Source organism: Nyctibius grandis, chromosome 7 (assembly GCF_013368605.1).
Source record: "Nyctibius grandis isolate bNycGra1 chromosome 7, bNycGra1.pri, whole genome shotgun sequence".
Lineage (NCBI taxonomy): Eukaryota > Metazoa > Chordata > Aves > Nyctibiiformes > Nyctibiidae > Nyctibius > Nyctibius grandis.
In genome coordinates, this window is record NC_090664.1 from 31,240,504 (window position 1) to 31,266,193 (window position 25,690).

At 44.5% G+C, this 25,690-nt stretch overlaps 1 protein-coding gene across 2 annotated transcripts in view; it reads right to left on the reverse strand.

Moving 5' to 3' along the window:
* The window catches only part of PPP1R9A (protein phosphatase 1 regulatory subunit 9A), a 160,670-nt gene that overhangs the window by 39,755 nt on the left and 95,225 nt on the right, over positions 1-25,690 (reverse strand). For both annotated transcript variants that reach the window (XM_068404446.1, XM_068404445.1), the window contains exon 6: positions 22,403-22,538. In XM_068404446.1, the coding sequence (XP_068260547.1) occupies positions 22,403-22,538 (136 nt within the window). The remainder of the gene's footprint in view (positions 1-22,402; positions 22,539-25,690) is intronic.

Sequence of the window (25,690 nt, forward strand, 5' to 3'; positions counted from 1 at the left end):
TCAAGCTTTTGTTCATGAGCTTTCAGTTCCTGAGATGAAGGTACATAATATTATTATCAGAAGTATATTCCCAGTAGTTCTAGGATTATCTATTAGTGTCATTTTTTCTCAAAAGAACTTTTCAAAACAAGACGTAAGAACTCAGATGTCTGAACAACAGTTTGAATCTCAACTTCCTACCTTGATTTAGTTTCCCAGCTGTTGTTTAGTCTTACGTAAATCTCTCTCAATTAAAAAAAAGCAGTGCATGGAAGCACATTAAGTCTAGGTGCATAAGTACACACAGACAGAAAAGATGAATGTATGCATCCAACAACAGGGTGATATATTTGCAACAAAACATCACCACTTCTTGGATAAAATAGCACACAGAATCATAGAATCATAGAATGGTTTGGGTTGGAAGGGACCTTTAAAGACCATGAAAATCTAGTCTCCTTTTTAAAAAACACTGAAGTTTTAAAAAACAAAGCAAGCTAAAACACACAGAAAGCATAGAATCTGGTGATGTTAAAAGAACTATCAAAAAGAAAGTAAGTCACCAACGTGCACGACCCATCTATACTTTAAACGTCACTGTTAATGTGAGCCACTTCTTAGGAGAGCTATCTCTGCCTCTACAAATAATTACATATTATCCAATGAAATAAACAGTAACCATATATTTTACATACTTTACGTGTACTAAGACTAAGAATCTCAGTGGTCTTCAACCAAAAAAGATAACAGCACTTTTTGCTTCTTTTTTCCTTATTTAATACAGAAGCAAAGAACACAATCCATCTCACTGGAGTTTTCAGGCATGTTAGCATTACAGCTACACAAAACAACACCTGGAATTAAATTTATCAGTCTAGATCTCACATGCACACACAAAATCTTCTGTTATGCCACACTTGTAGCAACTTCTGGTTTTATTTTATTACCCATGGCTATGTGCAGTTACTATCTAAACAGAATATCAGGCTGCTAATTCTCCTGGCTTTTTCCAGGAGCATGTAACACCACCTTTGCACACCATCAGGGCGGCAAGAAGTGAACAACTAACTCTAAAATCCCAGAGAGATTTCAATGAAATGAATTATTGTGGAGGCAAAATACTAACACAATCCGTGTACTGTCAATTTTGCAGTCATTAGCCCTGAAAAATCTATAAGGTGATATACAACTATCATTTCTACATGAAAAAAACACATCTCAGCAGCTCCATCAGCAGTGGCAAGGAAATCTCTGAAGCATGCAAAGAGGAAGCAGAAATAGAATCACAGAATCACAGAATCACAGAATCACAGAATGTTAGGGATTGGAAGGGACCTCGAAAGATCATCCAGTCCAATCCCCCTGCCGGAGCAGGATTACCTAGATCATGTCACACAGGAACGCGTCCAGGCGGGTTTTGAATGTCTCCAGAGAACGAGACTCCACAACCTCTCTGGGCAGCCTGTTCCAGTGTTCGGTCACCCTCACCGTAAAGAAGTTTTTCCTCATATTTAAGTGGAACCTCCTGTGTTCCAGCTTGCACGCATTGCCCCTTGTCCTGTCAAGGGATGTCACTGAGAAGAGCCTGGCTCCATCCTCATGACACTTGCCCTTTACATATTTATAAACATTAATGAGGTCACCCCTCAGTCTCCTCTTCTCTAAGCTAAAGAGACCCAGCTCCCTCAGCCTCTCCTCATAAGGGAGATGTTCCACTCCCTTAATCATCTTCATGGCTCTGCGCTGGACTCTCTCTAGCACTTCCCTGTCCTTCTTGAACTGAGGGGCCCAGAACTGGACACAATATTCCAGATGCGGCCTCACCAGGGCAGAGTAGAGGGGGAGGAGAACCTCTCTTGACCTGCTGACCACACCCCTTCTAATACACCCCAGGATGCCATTGGCCTTCTTGGCCACAAGGGCACACTGCTGGCTCATGGTCATCCTGCTGTCCACTAGGACCCCCAGGTCCCTTTCCCCTACGCTGCTCTCCAACAGGTCTGTCCCCAACTTGTACTCATACATGGGGTTGTTCTTGCTCAGATACAGGACTCTACACTTGCCCTTATTATATTTCATTAAATTTCTCCCCGCCCAACTCTCCAGCCTGTCCAGGTCTCTCTGAATGGCTGCGCAGCCTTCCGGTGCGTCAGCCACTCCTCCCTGTTTGGTGTCATCAGCGAACTTGCTGACAGGGCCCTCTATTCCCTCATCCAAGTCATTAATGAATATATTGAATAGTACTGGTCCCAGTACCGACCCTTGAGGGACTCCGCTAGACACAGGCCTCCAACTGGACTCTGTCCCATTGACCACCACTCTCTGGCTTCTTTCCTTCAGCCAGTTCACAATCCACCTCACTACCCGATCATCCAGACCACACTTCCTCAGTTTAGCTGTGAGGATCCTGTGGGAGACCGTGTCAAACGCTTTACTGAAATCGAGATAGACCACATCCACAGCTTTACCATCATCTATCCACCGGGTTACATCCTCATAAAAGGCTATCAAGTTGGTTAAGCATGACTTCCCCTTGGTGAAACCATGCTGAGTGCCCCTAATGATCCCCCTATCCTTGATGTGCCTAGAGACAGCATCAAGAACAAGTTGTTTCCGGGGATGGAGGTGAGGCTGACCGGTCTATAGTTACCCGGGTCCTCCTTCTTGCCCTTTTCGAAGACTGGAGTGACATTCGCTTTCCTCCAGTCCTCAGGCACATCTCCCGTTGCCCACGACTTAGCAAAGATGATGGAGAGTGGCCTAGCAATGACTTCCGCCAGCTCCCTCAGCACCCGCGGGTGCATCCCGTCAGGGCCCATGGATTTATGGACGTCCAGATTGCTTAATTGGTCCCTGACCCAGCCCTCATCTACCAAGACAGATTCCTCCTCTATCCTGACTTCTTCTGGGGCCTCAGGGGTCCGGGGCTCCTCAGGACAGCCTCCAGCAGTATAGACAGAGGCAAAGAAGGCATTCAGTAACTCCGCCTTCTTCTTATCCTCTGTCTCCAGGGCCCCCACCTCATTCATCAGTAGGCCTACATTGCCTCTAGTGTTGGCTTTACCTGCAATGTATTTGAAGAAGCCCTTTCTGTTGTCCTTGACCTCTCTTGCAAGGTTTAATTCCAAGGAGGCCTTAGCTTTCCTAGCTGCCTCCCTACATCCTCTGACAACAGACTTATATTCCTCCCAAGTGGCCAGCCCCTCCTTCCATGATCTGTACACTCTCGTCTTCCACTTGAGTTTGCCCAGCAGTTCCCTGTTTAACCATGCAGGTCTCCTGGTACCCTTCCTTGACTTCCTACCTGCTGGGATGCTCTGATCTTGAGCTCGGAAGAAGCAGTCCTTGAATGCTAACCAACTATCTTGGGCCCCCTTACCTTCTAGTACCCTGTCCCATGGGATTTCCCCTAGCAATTGCTTGAAAAGGCCAAAGTTGGCCCTCCTGAAGTCCAGGGTTGTGATTCTGCTAGCTATTCTGTTCCTGCCACGTGAGATCCTGAACTCTACCATCTCATGGTCACTACAACTAAGGCTGCCCTCAACCTTCACTAGTTAAATAGGATCATTAACTAGCAAACTCATGCCCAGTTTTTGTAAAAAAATGAATCTGGCTCAGCTACATGTGCTTTTTAAAGGAATACATTAATTTGGCGCAAAATTCTAATTATATTTACCAGTGTTAGTAAAAGAATAAAACAGATGAGTTTAGTTAAAACTGATTTCACCAAAGACTTAAACAAAAATGAAGTACTTCACACAAAAAGAAAAACAAGAACATATGAAGGACTAGGTTATACTGGGGAAAATCCAAGAGCAGGCACTATTCTCCAGCCTCAGGAGCCAGACTGTTTGAAAAGGGACGTCAGGCAGCTTAAAATGAACACAAAGGAAAATTTTGCTTCAAATTGTACATAGTGAGTGTTGATGGGTACAGTCATTTTTGCTTCAATTAATGCAAAAAGTAGTCATCAAAGCACAGCAGTTTGCTCGAATAAACAAACAGCAGGATGACACAAACACATTACAGAACACCAAAATAAATGGGACTTTTTCTTTCTTCTTCAAAAGAAAGGGATCCAATCTTATAATCACATGAAACACAAATTACAGGTTCCAAAGAACCAGTGTATGCTTCAAGGAAATGTATGCTGTAAACTACATGAAACATACTTTCTCTGAAAAAAATTATTTCTGCTGACTTTTACTTCACATGAAACTCCTAGAAGGTTGTTCAGACCTTGCGCCAGTAAGCTAGAATGGGAAATTCAGTGTTCTACAAGCAGCAGCAAGGCACAGACAAAAGTTATTTTACTTCAGAATAACAAAGGCTTGTAAGGTAATAGTTGTTACTGTAGCTGCCTGAGGTTCCTTGCAATTCATTTGCTTGCTTAGTTGACAACAACAATAATACTTTTTTACACAATAGCCAACGAAAACTTACATGCTCTTGAACAAAAATCTCGGACTCTTCAGTCTGTATTGGTGAGCAAAATTCACCCGTGCAAAAGACCTATTTCTCATTTCAGTAGCACCTCGGGTTTAAGCTCATTCCATCCACAGCAATGGCTTCTGATAGCAGCCATTCAATTTTGCTATATGCTATCACAGCTAATAGCACGAAATTATTTTTATAAACATGAACTGCAATTTCCCCCTTTAAAAGGGAAAATGTGTTACTCACATTGTTTAACTGCCTTCTAAATTCTTGAAATGGGCCTAACAGTCCCAAGTGGAAAGAAGGAGCAGCAGCACCAGCCAGGACTGCAGACAGACCTTCCCCAAATCACCACAACAAAGGCTGCATCAAGGTACATCTTTTGTTTGTGCTGAAACTCTCCCACAATCAGGAAACACCATTTGAAGAACTATAAAAATAACTCAAACCCACCTCTTAATTTGATTTTTTTGATAGTTTATACTTAATTCTTTCAGAAGAGCAAGGAAAAATAAAATGGTATAGTATCAATCATTGCTTTTACAGGAGTGCTTCATATTAATGATATAAAAAAACATACTCTCTGAAAGATCTTGTCTAACAAATGTATTCTTTAGGTGTTAGACATTCAAGCATATTGCAATATTTTTCTTTTCGTGTGTCCCAAGATTTTCTTCAATGGTTCTAATGTTACTTTGCTCTCAGAATGTCCTGATAAATGAGAATTCAAAATGAAAAAATACTCAAATGACAGTGATATTAAAACACATTAAAACGTCACTTGCATAAAACTACTTGTCTGTGGCCACAGAGTGAATAGAATTCTGCAATATGTTATTAATTTCACATCCTGCATCACCATACGCAGCCTTCAGGGGAACAAGTCCTAGGGAAGGACTAGTGGGAGATGTGAGGGTCGGTGGCCGTCTTGGGAATAGCGACCACGAAATGTTAGAGTTTTCGATAGTGGGGGAAGTAAGGAGGGGCACGAGCAGAACTTCTGCCTTAGATTTCCGGCGGGCTGACTTTAGCCTGTTTAAGAGACTGGTGGACCAAGTCCCTTGGGAGTCGGTCCTGAAGGACAAAGGAGTCCAGGAAGGCTGGACATGCTTCAAAAGGGAATTGCTAAATATTCAGGAGCAGGCTGTCCCGGTGTGTAGGAAGACAAGCCGTCGGGGAAAAAGACCGGCCTGGTTAAACAGAGAACTTAGGCTAGAACTTAAGGAAAAAAAGAGAGCCTATTTGCTCTGGAAGAAGGGTCAGTTAACTCGGGTGGTCTATAGGGACGTGGCCAGGTCGTGTAGGGAGAAGATTAGAAGGGCCAAAGCTCAATTAGAGCTTGATTTGGCTGCTACAGTCAAAGATAACAAAAAAAAGCTTTTACAAATACATTAACAGCAAAAGGAGGGTCAAGGAGAGCCTCCACCACTTGCTGAATGAGGAGGGTAGTGTAGTGTCAGGGGACGAGGAAAAGGCAGAGGTGCTCAATGCCTGCTTTGCCTCGGTCTTTAATGTCAAGACCGGTTGTCCTCAGGAGACTCGGCCCCCAGAGCTTGAAGTTAGGGACGGGGGGCTGTGCGAACCTCCCGTAATCCAGGAGGAGACGGTTAGTGACCTGCTGTGCCAGTTGGACACCCACAAGGCTATGGACCCGGATGGGATTCACCCCAGAGTAATGAAGGAACTGGCAAATGAACTTGCCAAACCACTCTCGATTATCTACCGGCAGTCCTGGTTAACTGGAGAAGTTCCAGCTAACTGGAAATTAGCAAATGTAACGCCCATCTACAAGAAGGGCCAGAAGGATGATCCAGGGAACTACAGGCCTGTCAGCCTGACCTCAGTGCCAGGCAAGGTGATGGAACAGATCATCCTGAGTGCCATTACACGGCACATGCAGGACAATTGGGGCATCGGGGCCAGCCAACATGGATTCATGAAAGGCAGGTCCTGCTCGACCAACCTGGTCTCCTTCTATGACAAAGTGACCCGCTTAGTAGATGAGGGCAGGGCTGTGGATGTAGTCTATCTAGACTTCAGTAAGGCATTCGACACTGTCTCCCACAGCATCCTCCTAGACAAACTGGCTGCCCGGGGCTTGGATGGGTGGACTCTTCAATGGGTTAAAAACTGGCTGGATGGCCGAGCCCAGAGAGTGGTGGTGAATGGGGCAAAGTCCAACTGGCGGCCAGTCACTAGCGGGGTTCCCCAGGGCTCAGTTCTGGGGCCGGTGCTGTTCAATATCTTTATAGACGATCTAGACGTAGGGATTGAGTGCACCCTCAGCAAATTTGCAGATGACACCAAGGTGGGTGGGAGTGTCGATCTGCTGGAGGGTAGGAAGGCCCTACAGAGGGATCTGGACAGGTTAGATAGATGGGCCAAGACCAACGGCATGAGGTTCAACAAGAACAAGTGCCGGGTCTTACACTTCGGCCACAACAACCCCACGCAGCGCTACAGGGTGGGGGAAGAGTGGTTAGAAAGCGGCCCAGCGGAAAGAGACCTGGGGGTGCTGATCGACAGCCGGCTAAACATGAGCCAGCAGTGTGCCCAGGTGGCCAAGAAGGCCAATGGCATCCTGGCCTCTATTAGGAATAGTGTAGCCAGCTGGTCTAGGGAAGTGATCGTCCCTCTGTACTCGGCACTGGTGAGGCCGCACCTTGAATACTGTGTCCAGTTCTGGGCCCCGCACTTCAAGAAAGATGTTGAGGTGTTGGAGCGAGTCCAGAGGAGGGCGACCAAGCTGGTGAAGGGTCTGGAGGGTCTGACCTACGAGGAACAGCTGAGGGAGCTGGGGTTGTTTAGCCTGGAGAAGAGGAGGTTCAGAGGTGGCCTTATTGCAGTCTACAACTACCTGAAGGGAGGTTGTAGTGAAGTGGGAGTCGGCCTCTTCTCCCAGGCAACTAGCGATAGGACAAGAGGACACAGCCTCAAGCTTCGCCAGGGGAGGTTCAGGTTGGACATTAGGAAGAATTTCTTCTCAGAAGGGGTCATTAGACATTGGAACGGGCTGCCCAGGGAGGTGGTGGAGTCACCATCTGTCCTGGTTTGGCCTAAACCAGGCCGATTTTCCTTTCAGTGATTTTTACTTTCAGCTAAGTCTCCTCTAAGTAACTGCACTTTCTGAAACTAACTGCATGTTTTTGCAGACAGTGTCTGCTTCCAGGACTGATAACGCTCGAAGTCTGTAGTTATCACTGAGGCACCGGTAGGGATGTTGTGCAGAAAGGCTCTTGCTGTACTTATTCTTGAGAGAAACCAAGGTCACTGCTGAATTCCTCACTGCTTACGAGTGAAGAGCCCAAGGGGGGTCGCAGCTGCAGAGGGGAGCAGACAGGGCAGGTGACCCAAAATTGACCAACGAGGGTATTCCATCCCATACACGTCATTCTCAGTATAAAGTGGGGGGATCACGAGGGTCTCGCTCTCTTTCTGCTATGGCCAGTGTCCAGGGAGGACTCCGTCTGTTTTCCTGCTGCCCCCGATCCCGATCCGTGCGTTCCTGAATCCAGCTCTCGACCGTCGCTAGGCCCAGGCTGGGCCTTCCCGGAGCCTGCCCTGCAGTGCCGGTGGTGACGTGGCTGACTTCAGGGGAGCTCAATCTTGGTTTTCACAGAATCACAGAATCACAGAATGTTAGGGATTGGAAGGGACCTCGAAAGATCATCTAGTCCAATCCCCCTGCCGGGGCAGGATTGCCTAGACCATATCACACAGGAACGCGTCCAGGCGGGTTTTGAATGTCTGCAGAGAACGAGACTCCACAACCTCTCTGGGCAGCCTGTTCCAGTGTTCAGTCACCCTTACAGTAAAGAAGTTTTTCCTCAAATTTAAGTGGAACCTCCTGTGCTCCAGCTTGCACCCATTGCCCCTTGTCCTGTCAAGGGATGTCACTGAGAAGAGCCTGGCTCCATCCTCATGACACTTGCCCTTTACATATTTATAAACATTAATGAGGTCACCCCTCAGTCTCCTCTTCTCTAAGCTAAAGAGACCCAGCTCCCTCAGCCTCTCCTCATAAGGGAGATGTTCCACCCCCTTAATCATCTTTGTGGCTCTGCGCTGGACTCTCTCTAGCAGTTCCCTGTCCTTCTTGAACTGAGGGGCCCAGAACTGGACACAATACTCCAGATGCGGCCTCACCAGGGCAGAGTAGAGGGGGAGGAGAACCTCTCTCGACCTGCTGACCACACCCCTTCTAATACACCCCAGGATGCCATTGGCCTTCTTGGCCACAAGGGCACATTGCTGGCTCATGGTCATCCTGTTGTCCACTAGGACCCCCAGGTCCCTTTCCCCTACGCTGCTCTCCAACAGGTCTGTCCCCAACTTGTACTGGTACATGGGGTTGTTCTTGCCCAGATGCAGGACTCTACACTTGCCTTTGTTATATTTCATTAAATTTCTCCCCGCCCAACTCTCCAGCCTGTCCAGGTCTCTCTGAATGGCTGCGCAGCCTTCCGGTGTGTCAGCCACTCCTCCCAGTTTTGTGTCATCAGCGAACTTGCTGACAGCGCACTCTAATCCCTCATCCAAGTCATTAATGAATATATTGAATAGTACTGGTCCCAGAACCGACCCTTGCGGGACTCCGCTAGACACAGACCTCCAACTGGACTCTGTCCCGCTGACCACTACTCTCTGGCTTCTTTCCTTCAGCCAGTTTACAATCCACCTCACTACCCGATCATCCAGACCACACTTCCCCAGTTTAGCTGCAAGGATGCTGTGGGAGACTGTGTCAAACGCTTTAGTGAAATCGAGATAGACCACATCCACAGCTTTACCATCATCTATCCACCGGGTAACATCCTCATAAAAGGCTATCAAGTTGGTTGAGCAAGACTTCCCGTTGGTGAAGCCATGCTGAGTGCCCCTAATGATCCCCCTATCCTTGATGTGCCTAGAGACAGCACCAAGGACAAGTTGCTCCATCACCTTTCCGGGGATGGAGGTGAGGCTGACCGGTCTATAGTTACCCGCGTCCTCCTTCTTGCCCTTTTTGAAGACTGGAGTGACATTCGCTTTCCTCCAGTCCTCAGGCACCTCTCCCGTTGCCCACGACTTAGCAAAGATGATGGAGAGTGGCCTAGCAATGACTTCCGCCAGCTCCCTCAGCACCCGCGGGTGCATCCCATCAGGGCCCATGGATTTATGGACATCCAGGTTGCTTAATTGGTCCCTGACCCAGCCCTCATCAACCAAGACAGATTCCTCCTCTATCTTGACTTCTTCTGAGGCCGCAGGGGTCCAGGGCTCCTCAGGACAGCCTCCAACAGTATAGACAGAGGCAAAGAAGGCATTCAGTAACTCCGCCTTCTTTTTATCCTCTGTCTCCAGGACCCCCACCTCATTCATCAGTGGGCCTACATTGCCTCTAGTGTTGGCTTTACCTGCAATGTATTTGAAGAAGCCCTTTCTGTTGTCCTTGACCTCTCTTGCACGGTTTAATTCCAAGGAGGCCTTAGCTTTCCTAGTTGCCTCCCTACATCCTCTGACAACAGACTTATATTCCTCCCAAGTGGCCAGCCCCTCCTTCCATGATCTGTACACCTTCTTCTTCCACTTGAGTTTGCCCAGCAGTTCCCTGTTCAACCATGCAGGTCTCTTGGTCCCCTTCCTTGACTTCCTACTTGTTGGGATGCTCTGATCTTGAGCTCGGAAGAAGCAGTCCTTGAACGCTAACCAACTATCTTGGGCCCCCTTACCTTCTAGTACCCTGACCCATGGGATTTCCCCTAGCAATTGCTTAAAAAGGCCAAAGTTGGCCCTCCTGAAGTTCAGGGTTGTGATTCTGCTAGCTATTCTGTTCCTGCCACATGAGATCCTGAACTCTACCATCTCATGGTCGCTACAACCAAGGCTGCCCTCAACCTTCACCTCTTCAACCAGACCCTCCTTGTTAGTGAGGATAAGATCCAGCAGCGCTCCTCTCCTAGTTGGCTCATCCACCATTTGCATCAGAAAGTTATCATCAACGCACTGGAGGAACCTCCTGGACTGGGGATGGCTGGCTGAGTAGGCCTCCCAGCAAATATCAGGGTAGTTGAAATCCCCCACAACAACCAGGCCCTGTAATTGCGAGACTGCTCTCAGCTGCCTGTAGAAGGCCTCATCACCCTCCTCATCCTGATCCGGTGGCCTGTAATAGACACCCACAACAGTATCACCCCTGCCAGCCTGCCCCTTAATTCGCACCCACAAACTCTCAACTCGCTCCTGATCTGCCTCTGGACAGAACTGAATAGATTCTAGCTGCTCACTCACGTAAAGAGCAACTCCACCACCTCTCCTTAGCGGCCTGTCTTTCCTGAACAGGACATAGCCATCCATGACCACATTCCAGTCATGCGAGGCGTCCCACCAAGTCTCTGTAATTGCCACTAGATCATAGCCCCCCGACCGAACACGGATTTCTAACTCCTCCTGCTTATTCCCCATGCTGCGTGCATTGGTGTACAGGCATTTCAGGGAGCGAGCTGGGCACACCGATTTCATCCCAGATTCACCCCCTGACTTCACCCCAGGGGGATGGGGGGCCTCCTGGTCTACCTCAACACTAGAGCATTGCCCCAGTGGTGCAAGCCCAGCTACCACCCCATCCCCCTTCGAATCTAGTTTAAAGCTCTCCGAATGAGCCCTGCTAATTCCTGTCCCAGAACCCTTTTGCCCCTACGACATAAACCTTTCCCATGTATCACTGTCACGCCTGTTGCCTTATAAAACCAGCCATTATCAAAGAACCCAAAGCCCTGCCTGTAGCACCAGTCTCGTAGCCAGGCGTTAATAGAGAGAATCCTACTGTTCCATCCCACGTCATCACCTGAAAATGGAAGGAGGGAGGAGAAAACAACTTGCGCCCCAGACTCTTTCACCAACCGTCCTAGGGCCTTGTAGTCTTTCTTCATCCCCCTCAGACTACGGGATGCAGCTTCTTCCCCACCTGTCTGGAAGATGAGCAGGGGGTAGTAGTCTGTGGCCTTCACCAGGTTGGGGAGTTGCCTGGTGATATCCCTGATTCGGGCTCCAGGCAGGCTGCAGACCTCCCTGTGATGGGGGTCAGCTCTGCATATTGGGCCCTCAGATCCCTTTAGAAAGGAGTCTCCAACCACTAAAACTATTTTGTATATATATTTGTATATATTTGATTATTTTTATTATTATTATTATACTTTTTTTTTCATTATTATAGTTTATTAAAACTGTTTTAATTTTCCAACCCAGAAGTCTCTCTCCCTTTTCCCTTTCCCTTTCCCTCTGGGGGGAGGGGAGGGGATAACAGAGGGCATCTGCCGCAGGTTTAATCGCCAGCCCAGCTTTAAACCGTGACAGATTTATTGGCGCCCAACGTGGGGCCCGAGAGAAGCTCCGACAGGTTGCTCTGATAAGTCGAATCCCAGCTCCAGTGCGAGGAGACCCGGAGAGCTCAGCCAAGAGAGTATCAGATTTCTTCCTTTGAGATTTACGAGGGGTTGGAAATTAAAACAGATAGCTAAGATGGTAATGTCATTTGTGAGCCTTGTGTTACCTCTTCTCTTTATAAAGCTTGTTTTACAGTTATGTGTAATGATACCTTACTTGCCGTATGCGCTGTGTGTTAGTGCTTACGTGTGGTTTAACAGGGCGTGCTGGTCAAAATGTGTCATTTCGGTATGGGTTCTGATACTGATTTATGTCGTGATAAACTGGGCAGTCATTATTCCGATCTCTTATCTCTATGATACAATGATGGGCAGCTTTAATCGCGAATCCGTAGCTGCGCACACCGGGCGTCTTTTAACTGATTTTGATAGTATCTGCTCCTTTTTTGCCAAGTTGATTCCTGCAAAATTCGAACAGGGCATGTTGTTATTTTTGGGTGTCCTGAATGTGTTACTGGTGTGCTATGTGATTAGATGTCGGTGCAGCAACAGCGGGAGGTATCATGCTGCCCCTGTAACCAGGAGAAAACACCGAAAGAAATCAGCTAGTAAAGTGAAGGATGATGACTCAGAGGCTTCTAAGGCAGAGCCAGCACGGGACCCAGGTGAGGGCCCTTCTCAGTCAGAGTCAGGGCCTGACACAGAGGGGGGTTTCCTTGATCGTCTTTTTAAAGAAGGCCCATTACACAAGAAGGACAAGAAAGGTCCTTCTAAAGCAGAACAATCACAGGAGGACTCGGACTCGGAAGTAGAGATAACCTGCCACTCCTTATCCCTGAAAGAACTGCGAAATATAAGAAAAGATTTTAGTCGTTATGACGGTGAGCCAATTATTACCTGGTTGCTCTGATGCTGGGATAATGGGGCAGATAGCATAGAATTGGATGGTAGAGAAGCCAGACAGTTGGGATCCCTGTCCAGAGATGGTGGTATTGATAAGATGCTTCCAAGAAGGTCGAACAGTATCAGTCTCTGGAGGCGACTCTTGTCAGCTGTAAAGAGCAGGTATCCCTATAAAGATGATGTTATGAGCCACCTAAGCAGATGGACCACTATAGAAAAAGGTATTAACTACCTTAGAGAACTAGCTGTGCAAGAGATCATTTATAAACACCCTCAGGACATTGTAGATCCTGTAAATCCTGATGAAGTGGAATGCAACCGATCCATGTTCCGGAAGGTTGTGAAGAGTGCTCCACCAACACATGCCCATACATTGTCAATATTAGTCTGGGGAGAAGATGCTATGGCACGACCTAGTGTGGGCGAAATGGCTAACTATATGCGACAGTATGAAGATAGTATTTCTTCCCCACTGCAGGCCCGTGTCTCGGCTGTGGAAAAACTGACTAAGGAAAACAAAGACTCATTTAAACAACTGTCAGACAAACTGTCCAGAATCGAGAATAAACTTGACTCTCTACCTACACAGGCCCGCGTTGCAGCCTTTAGGAGGCAACGCCCTCCTACTGGACCGGCTCAAAGGAAACGGAACACGTCACGAGGTATCCTGTGGTTTACCCTGCGTGATTATGGGGAGGACATGAACAGGTGGCATGGACAACCTACCAGTACCCTACAGGCACGAGTACGTGAGTTGCAAGCTAACAGAAATACCAGAGAGAATTTTCCTAGGAGGATGGCTGCTCCATTTACCAATGAGCAGGACCCCAGTCAGGGTAGATGGGCCTCAAATCCTTTTTTTCCAAGAGTGAATAGGGGAAATGAAGGTCCAATCCCCGTGAGCTGCACGAATCCAGTATTTAATTAGAGGGGCCCTGCCTCTAGCCAGGAGGAGGAGAGGGATAACCGGATTTATTGGACTGTGTGGATTCGATGGCCTGGCACATTAGAACCACAAAAGTATCGAGCCCTGGTAGACACTGGTGCACAGTGCACCCTCATGCCATCGAATCATAAAGGGACAGAATCTGTCAGTATCTCGGGAATAACAGGGGGATCTCAAGAGTTATCTGTATTGAAGGCCGAAGTGAGCCTAACTGAAAATGAATGGAAAAAGCACCCCATTGTGACTGGTCCAGATGCTCCGTGCATCCTTGGCATAGACTACCTTAAGAAAGGGTATTTTAAGGACCCAAAAGGATATAGATGGGCCTTTGGTGTAGCAGCTGTAGAGACTGAGGACATTAAACAGCTGTCTACCTTGCCTGGCCTCTCAGAGGATCCTTCTGTTGTGGGGTTGCTGAAAGTTGAAGAACGACAGGTGCCAATTGCTACTGCCACGGTGCACCGACGACAATATCGCACCAATCAAGACTCCCTGATCCCCATTCATAAACTGATTAGACAATTAGAAAATCAAGGAGTGATTAGCAAGACTCGCTCACCCTTTAATAGTCCTATATGGCCAGTGCAAAAGTCTAATGGAGAATGGAGATTAACTGTGGACTATCGTGGCCTAAACGAAGTTACACCACCTCTGAGTGCTGCTGTGCCAGACATGCTAGAACTTCAATACGAACTGGAATCAAAGGCAGCCAAGTGGTACGCCACTATAGACATTGCTAATGCATTTTTCTCTATTCCCTTGGCACCAAAGTGCAGGCCACAGTTTGCTTTTACCTGGAGAGGTATCCAGTACACCTGGAATCGACTGCCCCAGGGGTGGAAACACAGTCCTACTATTTGCCACGGACTGATCCAGACTGCACTAGAAGAGGGTGGAGCTCCAGAACATTTGCAATATATTGATGACATCATTGTATGGGGTGATACAGCAGCAGAAGTTTTTGACAAAGGGGAGAAAATAATTCAAATTCTTCTGCAAGCTGGTTTTGCCATAAAAAGAGGCAAGGTCAAGGGGCCTGCCCGGGAGATCCAGTTTTTAGGGATTAAATGGCAAGATGGGCGTCGCCAGATCCCGATAGAGGTGATCAACAAGATAACAGCTATGTCCCCACCAACTAATAAAAAGGAAACACAAGCCTTCTTAGGCGTTGTGGGTTTCTGGAGAATGCATATTCCAGATTACAGCCAGATTGTACGCCCTCTTTATCAGGTGACCAGAAAGAAAAATGATTTTCAGTGGGGCCCTGAACAACGACAGGCTTTTGAACAGATTAAACAAGAAATTGTGCATGCAGTAGCCCTTGGACCAGTCCGTATGGGACAAGATGTTAAAAATGTGCTCTACACCTCAGCTGGGGACAATGGTCCTACCTGGAGCCTCTGGCAGAAAGTGCCAGGGGAGACTCGAGGTCGACCCCTAGGATTTTGGAGTCGAGGATACAAGGGCTCTGAGGCCAATTACACCCCAACTGAAAAAGAGATACTGGCAGCATATGAAGGAGTTAGAGCTGCCTCAGAGGTAATCGGTACTGAAGCACAGCTTCTTCTGGCACCCCGATTACCAGTACTAGGCTGGATGTTCAAGGGTAAGGTTCCTACTACTCATCATGCAACTGATGCTACATGGAGTAAATGGATTGCATTAATTACACAGAGGGCTCGAATAGGAAACCCTAATCGCCCAGGAATCTTAGAAGTGATCATGGACTGGCCAGAAGGCAAAGACTTCGGAATGCCACCAGAAAAGGAGGTGACACGTGCTGAAGAAGCCCCACCGTATAATGAACTACCAGAGGATGAGAAGCAGTATGCCCTGTTCACCGATGGATCCTGCTGTCTTGTAGGAAAGCATCGGAAGTGGAAAGCTGCTGTATGGAGTCCTATACGATGAGTCACAGAAGCCACAGAAGGACAAGGTGAATCAAGTCAATTTGCAGAGGTAAAAGCCATCCAGCTGGCTTTAGACATTGCTGAACGAGAAAAGTGGCCAAGGCTGTATCTTTATACTGACTCATGGATGGTGGCAAATGCCTTGTGGGGGTGGTTAAAGCAGTGGAAGCGAAGCAACTGGCAGCGTAAAGGTAAACCTATTTGGGCTGTTGAACTGTGGCAAGATATTGCTGCTCGGCTAGAGAAACTAGTCGTGAAGGTACGTCATGTAGATGCTCACGTACCTAAAAGTCGGGCAACTGAGGAACATCGAAACAACCAACAAGCAGATCAGGCTGCTAAAGTGTTCCAAATAGATTTGGACTGGGAACATAAAGGTGAACTATTTTTAGCTCGGTGGGCTCATGACACTTCAGGTCATCAAGGGAGAGATGCAACATACAGATGGGCTCGTGACCGAGGGGTGGACTTAACTATGGACTCTATTGCACAGGTTATCCATGATTGTGAAACATGCGCCGCAATTAAGCAAGCCAAACGGTTAAAACCTTTGTGGTATGGGGGGCGGTGGTTGAAATATAAATATGGGGAGGCCTGGCAAATTGACTACATCACACTCCCTCAGACCCGCCAGGGTAAACGCTATGTACTTACCATGGTGGAGGCGACCACCGGATGGCTGGAAACATACTCTGTGCCCCATGCCACTGCCCGGAACACTATCCTGGGCCTCGAAAAGCAAATCTTGTGGCGACACGGCACACCAGAGAGAATTGAGTCGGTTAACGGTACTCATTTCAAAAACAGTCTCATAGATAACTGGGCCAAAGAGCATGGCATCGAATGGGTATATCACATCCCCTATCATGCACCAGCCTCTGGGAAAGTTGAACGGTATAATGGGCTGTTAAAAACTACCCTAAAAGCAATGGGGGGTGGAACCTTTAAAAACTGGGATAAGCATTTGGCACAAGCTACCTGGCTAGTTAACACCAGAGGATCTATCAACCGAGCTGGCCCTGCTCAGTCAGACCTTTTACATACAGTAGAAGGGGATAAAGTCCCTGTGGTGCATGAAAGGAATCTGTTGGGAAAAACTGTCTGGGTTCTTCCTGCTACGGGCAAAGGTAAACCCATTCATGGGATTGCTTTTGCTCAAGGACCTGGATGTACTTGGTGGGTGATGCTGCAGGATGGTGGAGTCCGATGTGTCCCTGAAGGTGATCTGATCTTGGGTGAGAATACTTAATTCTGAACTGCATGATGTTAATTGCTGCATAATACTAACAGTGTTCATAAGTGTCTTTCAGGTTGAAGCAGTGGTGATGAGACCGGAGCTAGCTGCAAGTGGCGTCCAGTAACCTCCTCGAGACTGACATCTTTAACCTGCAACCCGTGGGCACGAACTGTGACAAAGCTCATATCATCTCTCCTACCCTGGGAGACTCCTAGCCAGATGGAAACCCACAATCCTGAACTAAATGAACTTGATGAACTTTTTTTTTTGTATAGAGATGAATCATAAACTAATGTTATCTGTATATATTTTAAAATGAAAAGTTAGTGGTGATCTGAGTATGACGTGAATGGTATGGAATAAGGGGTGGAATGTCCTGGTTTGGCCTAAACCAGGCCGATTTTCCTTTCAGTGATTTTTACTTTCAGCTAAGTCTCCTCTAAGTAACTGCACTTTCTGAAACTAACTGCATGTTTTTGCAGACAGTGTCTGCTTCCAGGACTGATAACGCTCGAAGTTTGTAGTTATCACTGAGGCACCGGTAGGGATGTTGTGCAGAAAGGCTCTTGCTGTACTTATTCTTGAGAGAAACCAAGGTCACTGCTGAATTCCTCATTGCTTATGAGTGAAGAGCCAAAAGGGGGTCGCAGCTGCAGAGGGGAGCGGACAGGGCAGGTGACCCAAAATTGACCAACGAGGGTATTCCATCCCATACACGTCATTCTCGGTATAAAGTGGGGGGATCACAAGGGTCTCGCTCTCTTTCTGCTATGGCCGGTGTCCAGGGAGGACTCCGTCTGTTTTCCTGCTGCCCCCGATCCCGATCCGTGCGTTCCTGAATCCAGCTCTCGACCGTCGCTAGGCCCAGGCTGGGCCTTCCCGGAGCCTGCCCTGCAGTGCCGGTGGTGACGTGGCTGACTTCAGGGGAGCTCAATCTTGGTTTTGTATATATATTTGTATATATTTGATTATTTCTATTATTATTATTATACTTTTTTTTTTCATTATTATAGTTTATTAAAACTGTTTTAATTTTCCAACCCAGAAGTCTCTCTCCCTTTTCCCTTTCCCTTTCCCTCTGGGGGGAGGATAACAGAGGGCATCTGCCGCAGGTTTAATCGCCAGCCCAGCTTTAAACCGTGACACCATCTCTGGATGTGTTTAAGAAAAGACTGGACATGGCACTTAGTGCCATGATCTAATTGACATGGTGGTGTCAGGGCAACGGTTGGACTCGATGATCCCTGAGGTCTCTTCCAACCTGGTTGATTCTGTGATTCTGTAACAGGTCATCTGCTTTATATGACTTTTGCCATTCACTGTAGAACATGAAGAAGATAATACCATGTTCAAATCAAAATTCCAAGAAATGGCAGAAATTGACTAAAACGTGCACAGAACACTGTGTTAACAGTGAAGTCAAAAGGTTTCAGACAAGGATACAGATTCAGGTCGTATTTTACCCACTGCCTACTTCAAAGCCATTGAGTTTTGTTTTCTGACAGGATACAACAAATTAAAAGGATGTGGGATTTTAGGAAGCGAGATGAACTGGAGATGACTAAACTCTGCAGCAGGCTATCTGGAGGCAGCACCTGAAATAACAGACTCTCCCAGCTTTATTTTAGTTAGCACAGGCTCATCGGGAAATGCCAATGCTGCCTATCGTAAGTAGTACTTGAGAAATAACTGATACTACTGGCTTTGCTTGGCTTGTGGGAGCTTAAGAACAAATTGTGAGCTGTTGCACATTTATCCTGCTTGTCTTTGCATGGACCTCATTGTGGGCATCCCTTTTCTTTTAGTGTTTGTCAGTTCTGCACAAGATTCTTGCATTTCCATGCAAAGACTTAAATGAAGGAGCATCTGAAGCATCCTGCAATCCTGTGACAACCTGCATCCCATGATAACAGCAGATTTTGAAGTGCAGGGATGCAGGGCATTTGTATAGTAAATGATGTTTCTTTCACGATTACTTATATAGTAAATGATGTATCTTTTGGAAATGTTATGTGTATTAGCGTGAATCTTCCCTGACAAATAACTGTCATGTGACACTTCCTGCAAGGCAATGGAATGAGAAGTTACAGTAGGCTAACAAGTGTGACTCTAATTCAGCATCTGACTCAAGTCCAGTACACACTGCCTGGCAGAAGTCAAAATTGTCTCAATTGTCTCAAGAACTCGTATCCTTCTAAAATAGCTAGATGCTGCCTGGGCTATGATGAAGTTTCAAAACAGAGGAAATCCAGCCAGCTGGTGGCACAGCAAGATAAAACACCAGGACTCACACATGCCTGGCACACATTCTCTTCCTGTTATTTGTCCAGCTTTACCAAAGCACAGTCACATGCAGTGACTCCAGGACTCAAACACAGATCACTGATTTCCTGCTTCTGAAACCTGGTATGTTATTGCTGTCTTTGTGGTAAAGTCTCTGAGGCTCAGAATTTGATTGATCAACCTGGTTGATTCTGTGATTCTGTGACAGTTGAATAAAGATAATTTTCTTGTTTATTTCTGCAGCATTGTAGCTGGAGATCCAGGTTACCATATTTTAAGAATTGTATGAAAACCAATAGAACAGTTTGACAGCTCTGAAACTGAGCAACTCCTGTATAACTCCTGTGCCACCTTAGCACGAAACTCCTTCAGAAATCCAACTATTCCTGAATTTCATGCAGTCCAAATCACTATCACTTTGAGGAAATGGACTTGAAAGGGTAGGGGTTTTTTGTAAATTTGTGGATACTCAATGTAAATTGAGATTTTCTTGCCCAAAAGATGCCCTGCTTACCAGAGCCAAAGAATGCAGGCCTGGCTGTGGTGTCTGGCACATAGCAACATAAACCCAGCCACATTTACCCTAATAGAGAAAGGTGAGCCCAAAGTAGTAATGCTCATACTTGACAGTAAATGGAGCAGAAGTGCTTGTGCAACCAAAAATGCCTCTGAACTGTGTCTAACATGCATTAGATCACAGCTTCCACCATGTCAATTGCCTGGGAATGGTGCAAGTTACGTGAGTTTACTCAGAATGGCACACTCAGGTGACAAAAAAAAAAATACATATTCAGGATTGCTGCAGGTTCCCAATAAAATCTTCTGGTAAGCCTGTCAATTAAGAAAGGGAACATGCCTCATTGCATACTTCAGTAACTACACCCCAGTTGCCTATTCTGAGAACAAGGTTTGCCACCCCCCTCTCACATATATATATATGGCATCATGTAGTAAATGGATATGATCTTCAATCATCCCAATGGTTTTGAGAACTGAAGTACTACATTTGTTCTGAAGCCTAATTCCTTCTCCTTCCAAAAGAGATCTTCAGTGATACGCTGGATCTCCCCTGGTAAATGTATTTTCCTTTCTTCTTCTTCCTGTCCTCACATACTGCGTAGAAGTCCCCTTTGCACTACATAAACTGATGTCCAAAAAGCCCATGTCATGGAAACAGAGGTGGCCATCATCCTCTATGTAGTGTTACAATAAGAAAAGATGCCTTTAAGGCAGTTCATTACTTGTCCTACCTTGCTTTCTCTCTATCACACAAAGGTACTACCAACAGAAAACACTTTGTGCATTTAGTATTTTCTGTGTTAAAAATTCATGTGGTGAACAGGACTTAACCGTTTGTAACTACTGAATTGCACAAAGGACAACAAGACATATCACAAAAAGTAACTGATACCTACTCATCCCTGTCCTCATTCATTATTATACTGGGAAACACTTGCATGGTCACCAGTACGGAAGTGTCACTGTCAGCATCAACACAGCGATAATCCCTGCTGAAGGCTGAGGTACTAGCAGGATCAGTATTATCTATCTGGTTTTAACGTTTTCATTATTGCCAGATCTTGAGTTATGATATCCATGTAGTGCACGAAGGTAAGCAACACAAACCTTTGAGGTTTTTTGCAGGTGGATTTGTCCTCTAGGTAAAAGGTGTAATGCATCAATTACTCACATAGGTCTGCCTTCAGCCACACATCCCTTTACGTGCGAGCACACAGTGAAAAGGATTTGAACACCAGACATTTAAGACACACCTCTCCTGCCAATATGAAAGCTATCGGACTATGTTTACCATAAAACAATGCCACAAGTCTGCAAACCCTGACATCTACAGCACGTTGTGATGAGTTGTGAGAAGTCTCTTATTCCAAAGGCTAGAGGGAGTTGTCTCTTCTTTGGTTTGGAGGAGATTATCAGAGTTCCTTCAAGAAATTAGTCAAGATCTTGAATTTTAATTCTAGACTAAACAGAAGTTAGAAGACTTGCATGTTTCTATAGTTTGAGGAGGGAACAGAGACGATACGGATTTTCTAGCCTTCAAGGTCTCGCACAGGCACACACACATATGCAACCCCAATACAGATGAGGACAACTTTTATTTATATGAGTTAAATATGCACCTATGACAGGATTCATTCTAAAACATATTAAAACATTTTTATTTTTAGTATCAGCGGAAATTAAAGTGAGTGAAAGCATCACTGGGGCTAGACAGGATTTTCACTTAGTCTTCTGAGAGACTTCTGATTGTTCTGACCTATTGCTACTTTAACAGTGTGTTTCAAAATCCGAGCGTTTCCTGATTTTATCTCAGAGTATTTTTTTTCTCTATTTCACTGTTTAGCCTTGTCTCCGTACCTAAAAGAAAACTAAACTGAAATAAATGCATAGCATGAATTCTCTATCACCTTCTTCTGCGAATAAAAGATAAAATCTGGCCTGGGACGAAAACACACTAATGCATGGAGCCTGGCATTTCAAATAATATTATTCAAGATAATGTGAAATAAAGGTGGTATGCTTGGACTACGTGGAAGTGGTTTGTTACAGCAACTGCCTTTTACCTTAACCCAGCAGCTGATTTAGGGAGTAGACAGACAGCAGTCTCTGAAAAAGCTCTCTCATTATCTTTCTAAGTATTGTGGTATTCAGGCGTATTAGGAATTTTAAGAGAAGAGGAAGAAATTACGGAAAATTTACTGTATAAAGTTGATTGATAGCTTCAAAACCTTTTTATTGGGACACCAGGCACTAATTGTGAACATCAATACATGCTTCAGAGAAGGTAGATTAATTCTCCATCCTATGGAATATCTGTTCACATAGAAACAAAAAGCAGTGTGTGGAAGGAGGGGTCCTACCTGGAATTTTCAGAAAATTTCTTAAAGTTATGAATTAAGAAGAACATCAATTCTTCTCAGAAAAAAAAAGGTCTAAAACTTCCTCAACCTCCTAAAAGTTAGAAGGCGACTTTTACCAGCTTTCACAAAACCCTGATCTTTCAATGCACAAGCAAACCAACTTTATTACCTTATTTCAGACAAAGCATACACCTTCAGAGGAAGAGCAATGATTACAGAAGTATCGACTAATTTAATATTTGCTCTCCTGGAACAAAACAAATATTTGAAATCCATGCTGAAAAGTTTTTCAGTAACTTTGTTCTTCAAATAAGATTCATCATCAGAATCTGTAAAAATCAGCAGCAGAGGTAATGGAGAGGGCCAGAAGTTGACCTCCGACTGACAATTAAAAAGCAGGAATTAGGAAGAGACAACAGAACATTAAAAAACACCAAATAGTGAAATGCTAGACAGTCTGTTACCTCATCATCATCTGCATCATACTGTGCATAATGCTGCTCCAGCAGCTCTCTCTGGCGGCGTTCTTGTTCTAGAGTTTGGCTAATCAGCTGCGCAACCTCACTCACTTGTCCTGGTTTTTCTCGTCCAATTACAAACCTATACAAAACATTAGTGAAAAAATATTACTCCTATTGTTTTATCAAAGTTCTAGATTTTTAGCTGTGTCTTGTATAGAGGGTAGCCTTTTTCTCTGAAGATACGTGGCTGTGATTGTTTCAAATGTGTTCTGTGGATGACGTTTGCCAGAAGGGCACTTTGTGCAAGACTAAGAGTGATCAGACCATGACAGCATTTACAGGAGGGGGAAAAAAGAAGTGACCACTAAAGCCTTCACTCCAAATTTCAGTAAAAAAGATTCTTTGAGTTTGAACTTTATGGACACAGACCTAGAGCGGGGTAATTTTTAAAAAATGTATCATCGCTTCCATTCCCTTTAGAGCAATGTATTTCCCAGAAACCTACAGAAGACCAGATGCACAGTAACAGCATAGACACACTTCTGGCAGCTCGTAGTGAAAGGAACATGCACCAAACGTCTTTCTCCATCTTGACTTAGAAGATATTTCTGAGCTTTTATATTTGCCTTCCTCCTGTCTATAACAGAGAAACTATTTCCACTTTTTAAAATCTGACAGACACTATTTCCCTAATTTCAAGCTGTATTTAAATTTTTCTTTTATTTCATGAACTTCTGTTGCTAAGGAGCGTTTTTCTCCACTTTAGCTATTGCTGAATGCTGGAAGCACATTTCTTTGGCTTAACGAAAGACAAGGGAAGTGCCTCTTTCTTGGTTGAGACTTACAAGACTGCTTCCCAATCTTGCTTTCAGCAAGTGAAATTCAGAATTGGCTTGGACTGTAACACTTTTTTTTCAGCACAGTGGCATAACTGTAATTAGATATTTTGCTATCTATAGTATTAATGATAAACACCCATTATGGAGTACCAACACACTGTAAACTACTGAACAAAAGCACAATTTAAAGATGTCAAGCTGAAGGAATATTTTCTTAGCAGGCCAGAAAGACAATTAGGTAATTACAGGTGAAAAAAAGTATTATGCAGAGCTGAAAAGCACGATCTGGTGACACTGAGATACTGCATATGCTAAATTATTTGTTTCCACAACGTTTGGCTCAAATGATGAATTTAATTTATTATTGGAATGAGAGGTAGAGAACGTGCATAGCCCATGTAAGAAAATTATTTTCATTAGTACTGCCTATCACTGTTAAAGTCATTTGGGATTTGGCATCCATGCGTAAGCCAACTTCCCATGAGTGGATGGCCCTGAATCCACTTCCTATGCCAAACAATTTGTCAGGCACTACAGAAAGGAATACAATTTGGAGATTATTTCAACATCATCAAAATATCCAAGTCACTAACTACTTCCAAAAGGATAAGAAAGGTGAGAATGAGTGACTACATTTGAAATAATGACACAAGGTGCTCTAAAAATAATTTGCAAGAAAGTGCCTTAGTTTAAAAACATAGAAAATACAGCAGAAACTAGAACAAAATCAAGGAAATAACATCCGCATTTTAATCCTGATCAAAATAGATCACAGTCTGGCGTTCATATCCTACTACTACAAAATATGACATTGGTTCTCAGTAATGATAAAGACCTTGGGCTGAAAGAAAAAGAATGTTTCTTCATGGCTCCTATACTTCAGCTGTTCTGCAGACTGACTCATAGTCGGATCCTGTTTCCTCTGAATTTTAATTCTAGAGCCAAGTATTACAGTCTAAACCAGCCATGTTTTCAGTCTCAACTGGGAGGAACAACGAACTTTTGATATTACTACATGAAGTACAAAAGGATTCAACCCATATTTGCTACATATTTGTCTCCTCTAATGTAAAAACAAATTAAAAGAAAATACGGGAAAAAAAACCTTCTGTTTTAAACAAACATTTTAAGCAACATTATGCATGAGTGTATTATTTATACTCAGAGAGCTTCATGTTTTAAACACATGAGGGAGATCACCAATGTGGTAAATTATGGAACCACACAAAGTGATGCAAGTATCATATTCCCTCCTGCCCTCTGCCTGATAATTCGCCTCCCTTGGAAAATAAGACTCAAATTCTTAATACAATCATTTTTGTACACTGAAAACCTAGAACAGACAATATGTAATGCATCTGAAGTCTAGTAACTCCTGATTATTTAGGAGTGGTTTTGACACATTAGATTGTAATGCAATAATATTTTCATATAGAGAAACGAGTTTAGGTAGAACGTAATAATGTAAAAGCTTATTAATGGAATTTTTCTTCTCGTGACAAAGCCACTCACAGTTTATAGCGATGCAACTTTCAAGGCTTGAATCATACGTCAAAATGAAGTTCCTCAATGATATCTGAAGCTCTTAGATGATACATGAACAAAAGCCTCAAAGCAATGACAAAGTTTAAAGCAAATGTTTTCCAAAATAGAAAAATGCAAGGAATATTTTATTTTCTTACAATTTACTGCTTTAAAGTGAGACATTTTCAAGGTGTCTGAAAATAAATATTTAGAAGCATTCAATCTACGACTGATGTCAGTTCTAGGTAAAGAATTGTAAATTTGTAAAATGGAATACTACACTGACAATAATTACAGTTTTTACAAACTAAACCAAAGCTTTTGTCATGTTACATTCCATGACCTTAAAAATACCATGCTGCATATAATTATGTTTAACCTGTAACTAAAATAAGTAATAAATTATAAATTTATAATTTAATGAGATGAATAAATATTTCTCTCTCAGAAAACCATAAAGCAGAGGCAGTTATTAAAATGCTAAGATCTTTACACCTAGAATGGCTTTAAATACAAGAGCTATCATAATCTGAAGGTTTAAATAGGAAAAAGAGACATAAGGTTGTGATTCACTGACCAGAAGATTAGTCAGTGAACCGTAATATGCACACTTCAACGAAGTGGCTAATTATGAATTTTGCATCACTCTGGCTCACCAAAATTAAGCACATGGATCTCAGACTTGATTAATCAGTCTCAAGGGCCAAAAGTATTATAACAAAGAACTATAAATTCTATCAGCAATAATATATCTAAGAAGCTGGTTATATTTCTGGATATGAGACAAATGAGGATTTTAAAGCCTTTAAACGTCATCACAATAATATTCCCCTTAATTATTAAAGCCAGCAACTGCAAAATAAAACCCAGCGAATCTGTGACGCCGTACTACAAGCCATCATTGTACTAAATCTCAGGCCATTACTGA